This window comes from Colias eurytheme, chromosome 20, assembly GCF_061535395.1.
Source record: "Colias eurytheme isolate Ceu_HAF_F1 chromosome 20, ilColEury1 Martin Lab GWU primary, whole genome shotgun sequence".
Lineage (NCBI taxonomy): Eukaryota > Metazoa > Arthropoda > Insecta > Lepidoptera > Pieridae > Colias > Colias eurytheme.
The window spans coordinates 3,081,911-3,102,009 of record NC_142999.1 but is presented as its reverse complement, the minus strand read 5'-3'; the positions used below and the strand labels follow the sequence as shown (position 1 = coordinate 3,102,009).

Sequence of the window (20,099 nt, the reverse complement as noted above, 5' to 3'; positions counted from 1 at the left end):
GCTCATTCTAACCCCACTATGTCCAATTATTTTAGTGTAAACAGGCGTAGAGCATTCTTTCGTTGTTCTTAGTGCGTTCGAAAAGATTCTATGCAATGTTCTAATACTGAACAACACTGAATAAAACTTTTCGTTTACACTAAAAGCCAACGAAAGGCTGTCCTTGCTCTAGCTTTAGCTCTATGTTCGTTTGATGTAGATGCACCGTTACAAAAAAGGCTGAATGGATTTCAGTAATTTTTATTCAATTTGTTTCTGTCAGATAATAAAATTTTTCAAATTTGTAAAAAAACTTTTAAAAAGAAAGTTTACCCAGGCCGGAACAAACAGCTTTATAATTAATAATTTGTAATAACACTTAAAATAATCGAGATTATATTCGTATTGTTTTGTGTATAGTAGATATGATTTTCATGTTTGTGTTTCAACATAAACGACCTTTTATACTTACACTTCTTTTATTTTAAAGTATTATACAAAATTTCACTCGAATTTCCTGATGTCTCTTTAAATTCAGTCGTAAATCAAATAATAATCACAATTTGATAGCGCAAAGGAAATAATTTAAATCAAAAGAGGGAATAATGGGAGTTTAACCATGGGTATGGTATCATTAGTTATTGTCGCCATTTTATTTTTCAATTTTTTTGTTTTTGAAAGTTATTCCGTTTTGCCACAAATCAATTTTTCACTGGTAAGTAAAGAAGGTTTCTATATCAGTATATGGAAACGAACCATTGTACAGTAGTTAGTGGAAAGAAAGATAGAAAGAAAGAAAGATCATTTATTTGACTAAACAAAATTGCAATAGACACGATTAGCACACACAATTAGAATAGGACAATACAATTCAAACACAACAATAAATGTACAGTAAATTCAAAATTAAAACATGATATAAAGCTAAGAAGTGGAGCCAAAACGGTAGCCACTCAGCATAAATTGCAACGCAGTTGCAACACTGATTTTCAGTGGCCCCTCTCTGGAGCGATTAGAGCGGCAGTACGTTCATAAATATAATCCTATTATTATTATAAATGCGAAAGTTTGTGAGGATGTGTACGTGTGTGTTTGTTACTGAACCGATTACAATAAAATTAAGCACACATATAGAGGGTAACTTGTATTAACACATAGGATAGGTTTTATCCCGGAAATCCCACGGGAACGGGAACTATGCGGGTTTTTCTTAGAAAACACGGGCGAAGCCGCGGGCGGAATGCTAGTGTAATATAAGTAGTAAAAACTTACACGATAACAAAAGTAGGTACCTACTACGGAATTAGGACAAAATATTTTTGGAATTGAGCATTAAAATGATTAGAGAAATCAATTAAAGTTATTTTCACCTTGTATGTTACTAATAATACAATCACACAAAAGGCTAATCACTCATATTGTCAATTGTGCAATAATATTATTGATAATCTCGCGACGATTCCATGACGTTTATCGGTAGTACAAATACAGATATCTTTTACCTACAATTTAGGTCGATAAGTATGCTTCAGGGAGTTATTATGACGTCTTGAAGCAGTACTAAATCCAGTTTAGTCAGTGATGACGCTAGACGACCTATATAGTATATAGGTCTGTCATTTTTCCACATTGTAATTAATACTGCTTTAATACATTACCCACGAACTTATGATATGATTAGCTGACCGAGGCCAGATAACAGGAACCTTTCCCGCTTTTCAAATATTTTTAATAGTTGCTATACGATGTAGGTATGTGTTGTAAAATGTAGAGTTTTTTGATTTAAAAAATGTATTATAGAATTTAATGCTGATATTATTTATTATTATAATGATGAAATGAAATTTTATAGAATAGGAAACACAAATGATTATAGAGCAAGATATAACATTATTTTACAATAAACAAATATAATTTTATATTTGAAAATAGCTGATTAATCCATCAGTCCTCGGAATCACAGACACAATAGAAAATCTATTGTGTCGCGCCCCGATCGGGCCTTACGGTGGTCAATGGGTTAAAACGGTATATGAATAACATCTCCACATAATAATTATAATAGTTCGTAATACCTGGTATAAGCCACACGTTTGAGAGCCATTCCTTACAAACTTCTGACATTGACGGCCTTTGAGCTCCTGTAAGCCTATTTCCTGTAACGCTCTTTCTGTTTACAATAAATATCTTTTCAAGACATAACTCGTTCGAAAATGCACTCTATGCCTTTAATATTTATGATTCAATTTCGCTTCACAATATTTACAATTTGACCCGTGTATGATAGCAAAAGATGGGATCTAATGTGTTATTTCATGTTAAAGATGTTGATGAAATCGATAAGTAGCATGCCTTTTATTGTAAACACTAGCTGCTCCGCGCGGTTTCACCCCCGTGGCTCCACTCCTGTTGGTCGTAGCGTGATGATATATAGCCTATAACCTTCCTCGATAAATGGGCTATCTAACACCGAAAGAATTTTTCAAATCGGACCAGTAGTTCCCGAGATTAGCGCGTTCAAACAAACAAACAAACAAACTCTTCAGCTTTATAATATCAGTATAGATTAAAGTCTATTAAACTATGGATATTGTAATAAACAAATATATCCTTCATGTCGACTTTCCAGTCAAAAGGAACGGAAATTCCACACCAAGATAATGAGCGTGATGACCTTTATATACCATAAAGCAGCTTTCCGCTGTTTATCTGTCGCTATGCATCTATAAAACTACGCAACGTTTTTTAATAGATTGAGTCATTCAAGAGGAAATTTTATGTATACCTATATAAAATGAATAATAGAAAACGGGGTGGGTCGCTGGTTAATATCTTTCTTTTTTAAATCGGGTGAAAATAAACAACTTTAACCAATGAGGAATTGAAATTGTTATCCATAATTTCGCATGACACATTGCCTTGTCACATTATCCAACGGATTATTATAGAGGTAATGCATAATGATAACGGTCTTTGAATAGTGTGATATTGTTAATGTAGGATGTGAGTGTCAAATCAATTATAATTAGACTATTTTTATCAACTTTCGAGGTTATAATCTATTAATAGATAGAGCTTATTAATATAATAATAATAATTAATCGATTAACAATGAGTATCGTTACAATAGTCTTATCGTTAATAATTATTATTAATGATAAGAATAGTTCATTGTTAATCGATGTTTATGTTTTAAAATGTAGAATGTAGAGCATATTATATTAAAACAATTTATGATTTTCCTGAAATCAATTATAAGTAGTAAATAATAGTTATTGCACATGTAAGTATATATTTCCTTTATTTGTTTAATAATTTGCGTAAAAATACAAATATTAATATCGAATGTATATGTCACGGCTAAAGGTAGGTGAGAACATAAACTTAAGATTAGCCGGCTAAACTTAGGTTTATTTTCGACGAGGTGTTAATGTTAGTTTGTTCTATCTTTAGCCGGCTAAACTTAAGTGTAACCGCAGGCCCGTGGCTAAAAATGTCGGGGTGGGTAGATTTGGTTAGCGCCGGGCCGGTGGAGGGCTTGAGGGGCCCGCACAGTGCCAGAAAACACTCGCCCTGTTCCTTACATGTATTATAGTAACCAAATCTACCCACCCCGACTCAGGGCAGAAAGCTGGTGGCTAGGTTAGGTTAGGTTAGAACTCTTAAGACCCGCACGAGCCGAGCGAGCGCAGCGAGCGTGCTGCGGCAGCAGCCGGCGAAGTGCCAGAAAACACTCGCCCTGTTCCTTACATGTATTATAGTAACCAAATCTACCCACCCCGACATTTTTAGCCACGGGCCTGCGGTTACACTTAAGTTTAGCCGGCTAAAGATAGAACAAACTAACATTAACACCTCGTCGAAAATAAACCTAAGTTTAGCCGGCTAATCTTAAGTTTATGTTCTCACCTACCTTTAGCCGTAACATATATATAGTATGTTCTATTTAGAATAAAATTAGTTGTAGAACTTGTAGGACAAACTTGTAGAACCAAAATGTTCTAGATTTTATAGAGAAACTAGCGGTCCGCCCTGGCTTCGCCCGTGGTACATATGAAAAATAGATGTTGGCCGATTCTCAGACTTACCCGATATGCACAGAAAATTTCATGGGAATCGGTCCACCCGTTTCGGAGGAGTATGCAGACTAACATTGTGACACGAGAATTTTATATATAAGAGATATAAAAAGTCTTGGTCTGGCAGTGCGCGGAAGGCTTAGGTACTTGACTGTTGACATGTACAAAATCTAAGAATGAAAAATAATATTATGTGAAATGCATTAGCCCGATATTTTATAAAAGCCTTTCACTGTACCAAAGAAACTAAGTGCCATGCCGGTTGTTCTTACTGATAATGTGCCTGATTTAAAACTTTTTTACAAATATCTACGTCCATTCATTATCATTTTAACTTATGGATAAACTAAACAGAAGCTGTGAAACCGGCTCGAAGTAATAATATTTGATTTTATCACATTAATGATGCGGACAAAGCAAATACGGAATTGTCAATTTATTTTTTTGCAAGTTCACGCAATCTCGTACCCTCACCTTCAATTAGGAATTTTATCGCTGAGTCACTTTAATATAGCTTTTCACCCAGTTTTGCTTGCGTTTACCTTTACGAAGTCTATTTTTACTTTCGAGTATTGTTTTACTAATAATTATAATCTTAAATTTTAATATACGTATCTAATAATAATTCTAAGTATTGTTTTCCCAATAATAATCTTAAATTTTAATATATAAAAAAATCTGTCCGTTCCATCTTAGGCCAAAGATCGTGTTAAGCATTGCCCTGTCGTCAGAATAAAAAGCTGAAGTGAAAATTAAACTATCACTACATAGTATAAAACAAAGTCGCTTTCTCTGTCCCTATGTCCCTGTGTATGCTTAAATCTTTAAAACTACGTAACGGATTTTGATGCGTTTTTTTAATGATAGAGTGGTTGACGAGGAAGATTTTAGTATATAACTAATTAGGTTTTAGACAAAGCGAGCGAAGCTGTCTGCGGACGCGGTTCTATCGAATACCCGCGGTCCCGTCAATACAGCGGCACGGCGGAACACAGTGGAGTTTAGTCGGTAGGTCCCTGCAATCTGCAGGGTGAGTCCGACATAACCCAGGGCCCTTTGGTATGCCTAAATGCATTCTCCACTATAAAAAAAGAAAAAAAAGGCAAGTGAAGCTGCGGGCGGAGAGCTAGTTAATTATAATATACCTCTAGTATAAAACAGCAGTAATCAATCATATAATTTCGCCTTGACCACTTAAATCTTTAAAATTACCTGAGTTTATTTATTAGCCTACTAGATTAAAGAGAGCTTCCAATAACAATGTTTCAAAAATTATTGATCCGACGATGGATTAATGTTTTCAAGGTTACTATAAAGGCCAAAGACTTAATGTATTTTATAAGAAAGCGTATTCTTTTAATAATATTGACTTATCTTAATAATATCCTTTTTAATTTTACATTGTTTTAATTTTTTAATCTCATAATATTCTCCTGATAAAACCTATTCATCATTTATGTAATTTTAATTTATTAAAATAAAGTATGATTGATTCGGATCATATCTATCTGCATTAAAAATTTACCAAAATTGGTATTTTATCTTTAATAACGTACCATTTAAACTTTTGTTAATTAGTAAAAATATTCATTTCATAGAAATCTTGCTATTTTGGATTCTATGATTTAACTACTATCCTACTATAATATTATAAATGCGGAAGTTTGTGAGGATGTGTGTGTTTGTTACTCTTTCACGCAAATACTACTGAACCGATTACAATGAAATTTAGCACACATATAGAGAGTAACTTGGATTAACACATAGGATAAGTTTTATCCCGGAAATCCCACGGGAACGGGAACTATGCGGGTTTTCCTTTGAAAATGTGGGCGTAGTCGCGGGCGCAAATCTAGTTTTTTTATATTTCTATAATATAATATTTTTAATATACCATAGTCCATAATATTTAGTCATTAGTAATTTAAGGCATATTCTATTTCATCTCTAATTATTTGCTAACCTTGAAGTCTTAAGAATTGACTCTAAAAATAAACCGTTTTGAGTGACCAATTCGTTAAAATGTTTGCTTTTTAATCAAGGTAATATAATGTGTACATTATGAATTAACTGTTTATTAGTTTGGAATTATACAAATAATTTTAACTTCTTTTCATCTGTTGTGTTATTATTATGTAATTGATATTAGGCACTTTAAGAGCATGGTGTTTGTGAAGCTTAAAAGGCCGTTGATAATATATTTTTAATTTTTATCTTGTAAACATATCTAAGATTTTAAAGTAAATCGGTACCAAAATATATTGATGAAAATTATAATGTTTTTCTTAGTATTGAAGATTTCTAAGAAAAGAAAATACTGGCCTAAATGTACTTTTTGTTTTAGCTTCTGTATTGTTATCATTAAATACTTAAATGAAAACACATATAATTTATTGAAGAAGAAGGAACTTCGTCCAATTACTTAATGGATAAATAATCTTATATATAAAAATGAATCGCAAAATGTGTTGGTAAGCGCATAACTCGAGAACGGCTGAACCGATTTCGATAATTCTTTTTTTATTATATTCCTTGAAGTACGAGGATGGTTCTTATGTAGAGAAAACGTAAACATGTACCACGGGCGAAGCCGGGGCGGACCGCTAGTATTATATACATTTGTCTCAGTGCTAAAGCTATAAAATAAATTATTTCTGAAATTTTAATAACGTATTAAACAATGCAATTTACTAAACGACAACGAAGCGGCCACTAATTTTAGTAATTACCTTCGCAATCAAAAAGGAATAAATCGATGCCTCTAAGGATTTAAATTTAAGTGAGAAATTGGTACATTCCCCATTAAATAATAATTTAATTTTTTTTTTCCGTAGAGTTATATATTCATACTTTTTTACTTATGTTTATGATTTAAAAAGATTGCAAATAAAAACGTAAATTTGAGAGCAAGAGTATGTTTTCAAGTTCATCAGTTTGTTGAAAAAACAATTGAATCTCTATAAGTATATGACCGACTTCAAAATTATTACATCGTTCTTATAAGGGATAGAAATCCCCGGTCAACCGGACAAGTCGAAAACTTGGTAAACAACGTAATTTTCCTTTTAAAGGTTTCTTCTTTCTTTTAAAGTTATTTTTTAAACGAGACATTCGGAACCAATACCTAATTTCTTGCAGAGATCATGTACATATCTATGAGTATGTATCTTTGAACATTCTTTGTGAATGACGGCATACCAAGCTTCTTTGAAGTCCTTTGCTATCAGTGAGTGAACAAAGCTTTGCAAATTCACCATTTTGACACGTTTGTGATGTTTTTAGGTTCTCAAAACGCCTTTTTAAGTCTTTGGAACAATGACGCACGGAAGATATAATATTGTGCTTTACCGAATATCCGGGTAAATTGTAAGGGCGTAAAAATTACATAAAAACCTAAATGAATAATATACCAAGAAATTTGTTTATCTTTAAAGTCCGTGACTACTATTATTAAAGTCTTAGTCTAAATTTAGATTTAGATGTTTAGAATTAACGAAAATATAATATACCTACTTATAAAATGGAGAATGTTATATATGAAATATAAAACCCTATTATTTTTAAATAATATAAGTGAGTCACTGAATTTCATGAAATTGACTGTTCGAGCGAATCTTTGTTCGCTATAATGCTATGTAGAAACAGTACAAAAATAGTAATTCTGAATATATCTAATCGCTATCATTCGTATAAAATTGACGCATCACAAGATCAAAATAGGTATCAACGTCACACGTTATGGTAAACAATTGCGATGATAAAAAATCTATTGACAGTCTGTCGATACATGGATGTTACTTTTGATAGGAGATAAAATTCTCAATGTTGTTAGTTTTATTGTTGGATGAACATTGGATCAGCAGGCTTTAGATGAATCATTGTTATAATTTCTTTGTATCTACGGAAGTAAATGTAACTCAAACATTTATTTGTTAAATAAGACTTTTTCTAGCATTGTTTAATCGTCATAATACAGATTTACTATTGGCTCGGAAAGCAGTTTCGACGGAGAAGAGGAGGCAGAAAACTCTGTAGTTCTCTTTTAAAATCTTATATTAAGTAACTGTGGTATAAATGGCTTGAACATAATAAGTTAAATGATTGCAAACGTTATGATAAAATGGATTTTCCAAACAAAGTTGTTGTGAAGGCGCGTCGAAACAATGTTTTGGGATTGGCACAGTTGTCTTATGCAAATGAACAAGTTTCAAATTTTCATTTATATAATACTAGCGGTCCGCCCCGGCTTCGCCCGTGGTACATGTTTACGTTTTCTCTGCATAAGAACCATCCTCGTACTTCAAGGAATATAATAAAAAAAGAATTATCGAAATCGGTTCAGCCGTTCTCGAGTTATGCGCTTACCAACACATTTTGCGATTCATTTTTATATATAAGAAGATAGAAAAGATGGTAGAGTCTCAATTTATTTAAAAATTTAAACTATATAAAAAATTCAAACTATATTTAAATAATTAGTAGATTTAGTCAAAAGCTCGATGATAATAGTTTACTGACTCTCTATAGTGCAGGATACTGACTATATAATATGTATATATTATATAAATAGTACATATATGTATATATATGTACTATGATGACAATGGCAATGATAGTGAAAACGTTTGAACCATTTTGCAAGCAATTGAACGGAAACTTATTGGGCCGTTAATCGTTATAATATAAACGATGGTCTTTAAAGAAAATATTTCCACGGCTACTATAGTGCTAAAACTATGACCATTATTAGTATAGTAATAATAATAATCAATTGGTTTTAAGGTTATTGCTTTACACTCTGGTCTGAAAATACACGGTCTATACCAAGATTATATTTTTATAGCTTTTTCATCTTACACTTCACTTGAAAGTAACAGAAATATACATTTTACTTCCCTTCCTAATATGGCTACAAATAATTCATTCCAAGATCCAGAAACGACAAGATGTTTGTGACTAAACATATTTCAACTTACATTGCTTCTTCCGCGAATACATTATTTATGCATTTAAACCTTCGCAAACAGCAATGGTATTTACCATTGCTGTTGTAATGTAAATAACATTTATTTATACTAATATTATAAAGCTGAAGAGCTTGTTTGTTTGTTTGAACGCGCTAATCTCGGGAACTACTGGTCCGATTTGAAAAAAACTTTCGCTGTTAGATAGCCCATTTATCAAGGAAGGCTATAGGGTATATATCATCACGCTGAGACAAACAGGAGCGAAGCACTGCGGGTAAAACCGCGGTGCACAGCTAGTTTGGAATAATCACAGCGACGTTAATTGCTGTATACGAGTTATGCACTGAAACGTTCTTGAGGTAAAGTCCACAAGAACTATAGTAAATTCCAGAATTTCTAAGTTCTTATGTTTGCTGTTTCTAATTCGATTAAATTTAATGTTGTTTCATTGTAAGGTGCAAGTATAGTTTACGGTTAAACATATTTATATCTCAAAAGTTTCCATTTGAATCATTTATACTCGTAGAGAAATATATTTTAGCGTTGTAGGTTAGACTTACAAAAGAAATAAGCAAAAAGTCTCTATGAACATAAAACTAACACACTTTTATTTTGCAAAATTTGAATGAAAATGTATTGGAAAATGACGTAATAGAATGTGATATAGGTGGTCTTTTGTAATTTGATCCATAGATGTCCCAATTTGAGTAAGCATTTTTATTTTTAAGGGGCTTGGCCTCTTGTTTCTTTAATATATAATACTTATCATTGGGGCTTGGGACATTCATGAAGTGTGTCACCTCACGCTCGAATTTTGGGAACAAAAAGTATAAAATTAGCATATTTACAAAATTAGTATCCATTCTAATATTATAAAGCTGAAGAGTTTGTTTGTTTGTTTGAACGCGCTAATCTCAAGAACTACTGGTCCGATTTGAAAAATTATTTCGGTGTTAGATAGCACATTTATCGAGGAAGGCTTTAGGCTATATATCATCACGCTAAGACCAACAGGAGCAGCGGAACACTGCGAGTAAAACCGCGGAGCACAGTATATTTTACAAATAGTATATTGTATTTTCTTGTATTTGATTAATTTCTAAATACTATATTTTTAGTTGACCTCTATTCTTAAACAAATTAAGGACAAAGTTGATATTTCAGACATAATTTGCTAGACATTTCAATTGTAGAATTGTATTTCAATTGCTTTAGTTATTATAACGAGGCTATAGAGATGGAATATCAATTTTCAATAATAATAATTAGTTATGGTTGCTTGTGGTTGTATCTATTCCTAGGCTCTATTTAGGCTAGGTTTGTGTTTATTATATAATAAATATATTGTTGTTATTCTGTAGCTTTGTACTAAGTAAATATGTATATGTACTAGGATTATATGCAAGGATGTTTTTGTTTGTTTTAACCTAATTAGCTGCGAAACTACTATACCAAATTCGAAAATTCTGGCAAAATAAACTATATTCTAGAAAATAAATTATTTGTCAGTGATATAGGGTATTTCTTTGTTTTTATTAATCGGAGAAACTAGCTTAAACTCAAACATTATTGTATAAACTTATTGTCATATAAATTAAAACTCGATAGAATCAATTATTAATATATCTTTCTTGTTTCAGATGTAGTGAAGTGCAGTGAATTATGTAGTGTATAATGTGATAGTGATGTGATGTGTGGTTATATCGCTAAAATGGGATGGCGGGAGGTTCTAGTGTTGTTGCTGATAGCTGGGGTTGCCAGCTCGCAAAATTGCAGGGGGGAAGAACCGAAGCCGAGGTCCTGTGAGAATTTGTGTGATGAACATGGCAACTGTAAGATTCGAGCTGCGTTACTGCTGCCTAGGAATACTTCGTTCTATGCGTCTTTGCATGTGGTAAGTTTTTATAAGTATATGTGTGTGTGTGTCTGTATATGTTTGTGTGTGTGGAAAGCGTATTATCTAGATTCCAGTTAATGTAATTTGGATGAAATTCAAAACAGTTAGACGTTTAACAAATTGTTTAAAAACTATTCTCACACTTATTATCAAGTGTTTTCCAAAAAATATGCATTAGCTTTAAAAATATAACTCCCCTCCGATACAGATACGTGTAAAACGAATATAAAATTGCCAAATAACCTAGGTAATTGTAATATCTTCTATTCGAACGATCTCTAGAATTAAAGCTCTTATAAATAAATAAATAAATATTTCAGGACAATTTTCACACACTGTACGATCTGATCCCATACTAAGCTTTCGCTTGTGTTATGGAAACCAGATGGCTGATAAACATATATATATATATAATTTTAAATAAATACTTATATAGATAATTAACACCCAGACACAGAGCAAACATCTATGTTTATCACACAAATATTTGCCCCGGGTGGGAATCGAACCCACGACCTCTGGCTAGAAATTTATTTGCACAATTACCGCTAAAGATAAGTAAAATAAGTTTTTCAAATTTATACATCAATTCTTATTCGAGTATATCTCTTATAATCACATACTTTCAGATGTTTTAGAAATTAAAGACCCAAAAATACGTCTTTTGTTTTACTTAAAGATTACACTCAGTATAACATAGTAACAAATTAATTCCGAATTTTGTCTAAAGTACAACAGCTTTTTCTTTTGGAATACGATTTAGCGGTTTCCCCGCGTTTGCTTTTTATGTTGACTTAATTTTTAATACCAGTGGAGCCGCAGGGATTTTATTTTTATTAAAGAGAAGTCTTTGACTTTTAGTACAATCTTTTAATGTATGAGCTTTTATTGTGAAGATTATTTTTATAATTGAAATTATTATAATGAAACGCAGTAATTATATTTTGAAATTATTGAAATACATGTTTACGGTATGTACAAATAATGGAGTATCTTCTCGGAATTTATTATTTTGTACTTTAATACAATTTAATAATACACATTGTAAAATTATGTTACTAGTTTACATAATATACCCCTTTTAGAGGGTTACAGGCATATATGCACAACCATCCATCAAACCCAAAATGAAGGCGTTGTTATTTACTATAAAAACCGGTATGAAGTAATGGTGGATGAGCCTGATTTAGTTGATGCTAATTGTTTATGCTTAAAATTTAGTAACGAGATTTGTATTTTAGGTCTTTATCGCCCTCCAGGTCAACGTAATACTACTAATTTTATTAATTCTTTAGATACACTACTGACTAAATTAAATAACTATAAAACAATAGTAATTGGTGGAGATATTAACATTGACATAGGTCCCAATAGTACCGATAAGCGCTCTTCTGAATATTTAAATATTCTGGCGTATCATTGTATACTACCCGCTCATACTTTACCCACCCACCAACGCACATGTCTAGATCATTTTATGATTAAAACAAAATTGGATACCACATGTTGTGTAGCTGCCTCATCTGTGACTGATCATGAAAGTGTTGCTATTTCTGTTAATTTGCAGACTAAACTTAACTTTAATCTATCAATCATAAAAAGAATTAATTATACTGAACTAGATAAATCTATCAATAAAATAAACTTCCAGTCAGTAATAGAGTACAACGACGTAAATTTAGCAACAGACCACTTCGTCACACTTCTAAATAATGCCATATTAGAAAACTCGTCCATTGTAAAAGTACCTAACAAAAAGAGGATTCATAAGCCATGGATTACTACAGGCCTACTGAGATGTATACGCAATAGGGACAAATTGTATAAAAAACTAAAAAAGAAACCTGATGATAATTCACTTAAATTAACCTACAAAAGATACAGGAATTTCTGCAACGCTCTACTAAAGAAGCAAAAAAGAATCTACGAAAAACAAGAAATTGAAAAAACTAAAAATAATAATAAAAAATTGTGGGACGTCATTAAAAATATATGTAACACAAATAAAAAACCAGAGTCCGCTTTAGCGCTAATTGATAAGAACAATCCCAAAAATAGTGTTGATCATGTTAACAGTTACTTTATAGGTGTTGGAAAAACATTGGCTGAGAAGATCATCAGTAACCATAATAAACCTGACATTTATGAGAATGTTCACTCTCAAATATCCAAATCGTTTGTTCTGCTACCAACTGATGATACAGAGATTGAACATATCATTATGGATCTAAGAGAAGATGCTGCGGTGGGAATTGATGACATATCAGGCAAAATCTTAAAACGTTACATCAAAGTAATATCGCTTCCTCTTTCATACATCTGCAACCTATCGTTTACCACCGGTATTTTTCCACAGGCTTTTAAGACTGCCCTAGTTAAACCAATCCACAAAGGTGGAGATATAGACTCCATTACGAATTATCGGCCAATTTCAATTCTCCCCACTATGTCTAAAATCTTGGAACGCTTGATCAATAAACGTCTGATGAACTTTTTAGAGTCTAATGAACTACTTTCTCCTGGACAATATGGCTTTCGGGCAGGTAGGTCGACTGACGATGCTGTTCACGAACTAACTAATAATATTGTTTTCAATTTGGATAAGAGGAAGAAATGTATTGTGGTTTTCCTTGACCTAGCCAAGGCCTTTGACACCGTATCAATACCACTCTTGTTACTTAAGTTAGAAAGGATCGGTGTGAGAGGCCTTCCATTACAATTACTGGGAGATTACTTAAAACACAGAAAGCAGCGTGTAAAAATTGACAATTGGGTTAGCGATGAACTACTGGTGCAGTACGGTGTTCCCCAGGGCAGTGTTCTTGGACCTAGCCTATTTCTTGTCTATCTTAATGATTTATGCCAACTTCAACTGAATCATGGTAAAATACTGTCTTTTGCAGACGACACAGCACTTTTATTCTCGGGTGACTCATGGACAGAAGTGTTTCAAAGTACACAGAATGGCTTTGATCAGGTTTGTGAGTGGCTTAAATGTAATGTTTTAACGCTAAATGTGGATAAGACTAAATATATTGCCTTTGCGCCAAAAAAAAATCTTCTTCCTCCTGCAAGTTACAACATTACCTCACATATATGCACACCTATGACTTACCGAACCTGCTCTTGTCCTTCTATACAAAGAACTGACTCTATCAAATATCTTGGTGTTTACTTGGATCAAACTCTCACATTTAAGCCTCACATTGAAATTTTAGTCACACGGATTCGCAAACTGATATATATATTTAAAATATTGAGACATATTGCTGATTTTCGGACAATAAAAATGGTTTACTCAGCTCTATGCCATTCAGTCATTAATTACTGTATTAGCTCCTGGGAAGGCGCTTGCAAGGTACACCTCATAGAAGCTGAAAGAGCACAAAGAGCCATACTCAGAGTAGGGGCTGGTTTACCATTTCGCTATCCTACCTGCGAACTATACAAACGTTGGGATGTCCTAACTGTCAGACAGACTTTTATCTTATCTGTTATAATAAGGCAACATGCACAAATAAAATATGATCCGAATTTCAATAGGGACAAGCGTAGAAAAGATATTATATGTAAAAACAACTCTTTTAATACATGTCTGTCACATAGATTCTACTATTATCTTGGGGCATTTTTATACAATAAAATCAATAAGTCTATTTCAATATACTCCCTTAGTACATCAAGGTGTAAGACGTCGGTATGTAAATGGCTGAAAAAATTAGACTATCAAACATCAGAAAATTTTATTCATACAATTCGGTAAGTAGAGAAACTGAATCATACATACGCTATCGCAATAACTCATCCACACCTACCCTCAATCACACATATACGCGCTCACACACGCAACACGCACGCACACACACACACACACGCACTCACATACGCATACACAAACACACATACACAAACACTCACATTATACACTAAGTATATCAATTCATTTTAACTCTTCACCTCATCTATAATAATTTATAATATATCCATTGGTAATTTTTCGATATTAATTTTTCATTTAACTTTAATCACAATTAATTATTATTTCTCCTTTAATGTTCACGTTCATTGTTTATCTGATAGATGTGATTGTTAATGCTTGGGGGCCTGGTGACCCGTAACTCAAGTATTTTATACTTATCGCGGGCACCAGTCTCTCACAAATGTTAGTGTTAAGATATATAGATTAACAATGTATGTGTTGATTGTGCATTTGTGATGAGAAAATAAATAAATTTAATTAATTAATTAATTAATTCAAACTAAATTTGTTAATACGTAAATTTTGGTGTAATTAACGAATAGTGAGAGTTAGTTGAGATTAGTTTTGCCCGTGTATAATTGAGATTTAAACAAATTATAAATTATAGATGTTATAAATAAAAATATAGAGCGATAAAAAAGCCCATTTTATTACGGATGTAACGTTTATTTTCTCACTAGCTGTGCTCCGCGGTTTCGCCCGCATTGCTCCGCCCCTGCTGGTCTAGCGAGATGATATATAGCCTATAGCTTTCCTCAATAAATGCGCTATCTAACACCGAATAAATTTTTCAAATCGGACCAGTAGTTCCTGAGATAAGCGTGTCCAAACAAACTCTTCAGCTTTATAATATTAGTATAGATTTAATGTTGAACAATGCAATGTTTTTCATCAATTTAGAAAGAAAAAAAGAAAAATTTACTTAAGACACGACAAGAAAACTATTCCTTTTTTACTTTCACTATAAGTCTAGTTAAGGGTTGAAGCACTTGTAGTAAGTTATTTCCTAATCATAATATTTAACCTTCCAAAAAATAAACCAAACCCGGTTAGTTTTCTCGTACATAATTTTCAACAGACCGTTATAGACATGTTGATAGGGGACAAGCAACAAATTATTTAGGACGGAAAGATCCCAAAGGAATATCCACAAGTTCAGAGCAATCTTGTTGCCAACAAGTTACGTTGTCTATGAATTTACATATAAAATTTACAAACGAAAAGTTGCTTACTTTGAGGAAAAGGTCTATGATTTTCCATGCCTTTGATAACAAAAGTTCTACAGATGCAAATTTCAAAACAAATTAGACGATTTTCCGTGATTTTGATTCTTAATGAATATTTAGAAAGATGTATATATTTCAAATAAAACATAACGCTTTGGCTTTTACAGGGATAAAATAAAATCAAACTATTTAACTTATGATGAATAATAATCATTGCATAGCATTTACAGATTCGTAGAACTCGTAGCACATTCGTAGCACGTGTAAGTTCTACGAATCCTATTAATATTATAAATGTGAAAGTTTGTATGGATGTTTATTACTCTTTCACGCAAAAACTACTGAACCGATTATAATGAATTTTAGCACACATATAGAGGGTAACTTGGATTAACATATAGGATAGGTTTTATCCCGGAAATCCCACGGGAACGGGAACTATGCGGGTTTATCTTTGAAAATGCGGGCGAAGCCGCGGGCGGAAAGCTAGTTATGTTATAAATTTAAAAGCTTGATACCTGAGTCGTCTTTTGAAGATGTTAAGTATTGAACTAAGTTCTGTGATGTGTAAGATACTTAGAATTTTCATTCTATTTTAATGAGGCTTACAAATGGACCATTTCTTTCGTAGTAGTGAATATACGATATATTATGTTCCTTCGCCCGCATTTTCAAAGAAAAGTTTGAGATTTCTGATATTAATACTATACTACGTGTTAATCCAAGTTATTCTCTATGTGTATTCCAAATAATGAAAATCGATTCAGCAGTTTTTGCGTGAAAGAGTAACGAACATCCATACATACTCACTTTCGCATTTATAATTATAGTATGATAGTATGATTAAATAACTAGATAATTCGGTTTACTAAAATTGTTCCCCACACACATATAAAATTTATTTGCTTCAAGTTATCGCCCACGGCTTTGCTCGCGTAGTCAAATGAAACTAACGAACTAATCTCATAAACTGTTACAATATAGTTACAATAGAAGTAGAATATGACATTAAAATAGTACATATTAAAAACTCGTACGTTTTTATAAAAATAGCGTATAACTGTTTGTCATTCACCAATCACTCATATAAGCTCGTCCCAAAATGTCCTATGTAAATATTTATTCGGGTAACTCTAAGTTGTGGAAAATAAGATTAGTTTGAACTATTGTACCCAGGGGGCTATTTCGTGTAAATAATTTTCCTTAGATAGGAAAGTGACCTTACCTTTCATATTTGTAAAATGTTTTACTAGTGCAGTGAATATAGTTAAATAATCTAATATCTTAAAACGCAGTTCTATTAAAAAAAAACTATATCATTTTATGAAGATATTTTGTGATTTGAAAATTAGTCTTTACAATTTCGTGTGTGTATTTTTGTTAAATAAAATATCACTTAACCATTTTATTAATCAATATAATTTAATTTTGTTAAAATAATAGGAATATTAGTTTACACGTATAAACAGCTAAAAATATATGTATTTCTACTCAATTTTTTACTACTAATGATAATATAATATTTCTCTATGTACTCTAGTTAGTGCATGTAAAATTAAACATAATATAAGAAACTACTTAACAGGGAAACCTCCCTACAAATTATCACTCAGTACTTCCAATTTACACGAGGAAAAAGTTTAATTGGATTGTCGAGAAACTTAATTACAAGTGTCAAACACCTTCCCTTTCTTATCCCACTCATTCAGTAAAAAAGATCGGTAAATTAAGTACTTTAATCTATTTAATTTGGAAGATCAACAGCTGAATTATGTAAAAGTAGAAAGTACTAGAGGTCCGCCCCGGCTTCGCCCGTGGTACATATTTCGCAATAAAAGGTAGCCTATGTCCTTTCTCGGGTATCAAAATATCTCCATACCAAATTTCATGCAAATTGGTTCAGTAGTTTAGGCGTGATTGAGTAACAGACAGACAGACAGAGTTACTTTCGCATTTATAATATTAGTATGGATTATGTACGTATGTCTATTGTAAATTATATTTAGTAGGACTAATAATAGGTTGAGTTTGTACTCCTACGAGATTAATATGTGTTATTTATGTATGACTGGATTTCCGCCCGCGGCTTCGGCCGCGTTTTCAAAGAAAAACTGGCATAGTTCCTGTTCCCCTGGGATTTCCGGGATAAAACCTATCCTATGTGTTAATCCAAGTTATGTGTGCTAAATTTCATTGGAATCGGTTCAGTAGTATTTGCGTGAAAGAGTAACAAACACACACACACATCCTCACAAACTTTCGCATTTATAATATTAGTAGGATTAGTAGGATACTCGCTGACGCCTGTACTAGCATGCATCCATACTAATATTATAAATGCGAAAGTAACTCTGTCTGTCTGTCTGTTACTCAATTACGCCTAAACTACTGAACCAATTTGCATGAAATTTGGCATGGAGATATTTTGATACCCGAGAAAGGACATAGGCTACCTTTATATTGCGAAATATGTACCACGGGCGAAGCCGGGGCGGACGGCTAGTACTGAATAATGTCGTACGGATTAAAACTTTGAAATAGTTTTGCATACATATGGTTAGAAAGACTTGTATTCGAATTCATTACACTGACTTTAAAACAAAGGATATTTATATAAATTTGTAAGAATAGAAAAAATTCGATCACGAGGCGGGATTCGAACCCGCGTCTTTCAAATGATATTTATCAGTTACCTATACTTTTCTAGAAGCGATTGAAAACATCGATTGTCAAACATCGGTTCAAAATTCGAAAAGTAGTTTTTTCAGATACCAACATGAGTCAGTATTAAATAAATAAACTGTACCTATATACAAACAACTTCATTTAAATAACTAAAAAACGCATTAAATTGAATATAAATCAATTAAATGTAAATACTAAAAATATATATAATAAATATGTATATAATAAAAATATAAATACTAAAGGATAAATACAAAATACCTGAAAAACGCCTAGCAATTTTTATTTGTATACTATTTGTACAAAGTATAAAGTTATTATTTACAATACAATAATACAATACAAAAAGATTTATTGCAACCAAACAACACAATGATAAGCATTAAACATTCTAAGACACCATCAAAAAATACAAAAAAATTACATTATATTTTATTTTATTATACTAGCTGCGCTCCGCGGTTTCACCCGCCTAGCTCCGCTCCTGTTGGTCTTAGTGTGATAATATGAATGAATGATGAATGGGCTATCTAACATCCGAAGAATTTTTCAAATCGGACCAGTAGTTCCTGAGATTAGCGCGTTCAAACAAACAAACAAACTCTTCAGCTTTATAATATTAGTATAGAATATAGATTATTAAGTAAATTCTTGTCTTCATCCAGGTGGAGCCAGTCCTCCAACTAGCGGTGCAGTCAGATGCTGTGAAGGAGTTACTGCCTCCATGGCTCAGCTTCGAATGGATGACGTATGACGTCACAGACTGCGACGCAGCGTATGCTGTGATATCAGCCATTGATGCTTACAATGACTGTGCTACGGTGTTCTTCGGGCCAGCTTGTGATTTTGCTTTGGGTAACTTTTAAATTTAATTCTTTTAAATCATCATCATCCTTATCACCATTACTGCAAAAGAACAGATCTACATTGACCCGATATATTTGCCATGTGATTAATAGTTAATTAAATTACTTATATAACAGTTTCAAAGGAATATATTAGGTACTCAACATCATAATCATCATGATCATACAAGTTTATAATAGAATTATATAATACTAGCTTCCGCCCGCGACTCCGTCCGCGCGGATGTCGGTCTTCGCGTGGATGGTTTATTTCTCCATTTTGAGTAACTCTGACAATAACATCTTATAAGCAGAGGCGGCTCGTGACAAAATTTTATGGGTGTTCACTTGAAATAAAACACTGAAAATACATGGTGTAAAGCAGTACATTTATCAAAAAAATTACTTTTAAAGGAAATACATACGTCTTTCTTTTTGGTGTGCAAAAATATCTATAACTTAAAGCGACAAGACATTCGTAAATGTATGTTGTTGCTTTCATCACAACCACACAACCACGGTGTTTTCACATATTGTTCAGATTTAAACACACGCGTATATGTTTTCGTTTTTGTCGTACATTTTTGCGTGATCAAGTTCAGGCCGTGGCGGTCCCTTAGCTTTACATTCAAGCCGAATTTGTAACGTTTTATCACACTTT

At 32.6% G+C, this 20,099-nt stretch overlaps 1 protein-coding gene across 1 annotated transcript in view; it reads left to right on the top strand.

Moving 5' to 3' along the window:
- The window catches only part of LOC149899537 (atrial natriuretic peptide receptor 3), an 88,412-nt gene that overhangs the window by 33,465 nt on the left and 34,848 nt on the right, over positions 1–20,099 (top strand). The window contains exons 2-3 of the mRNA XM_090114028.1: positions 10,666–10,919; positions 19,259–19,448. Of these exons, the coding sequence (XP_089970154.1) occupies positions 10,716–10,919; positions 19,259–19,448 (394 nt within the window). The 5' untranslated portion in view covers positions 10,666–10,715. The remainder of the gene's footprint in view (positions 1–10,665; positions 10,920–19,258; positions 19,449–20,099) is intronic.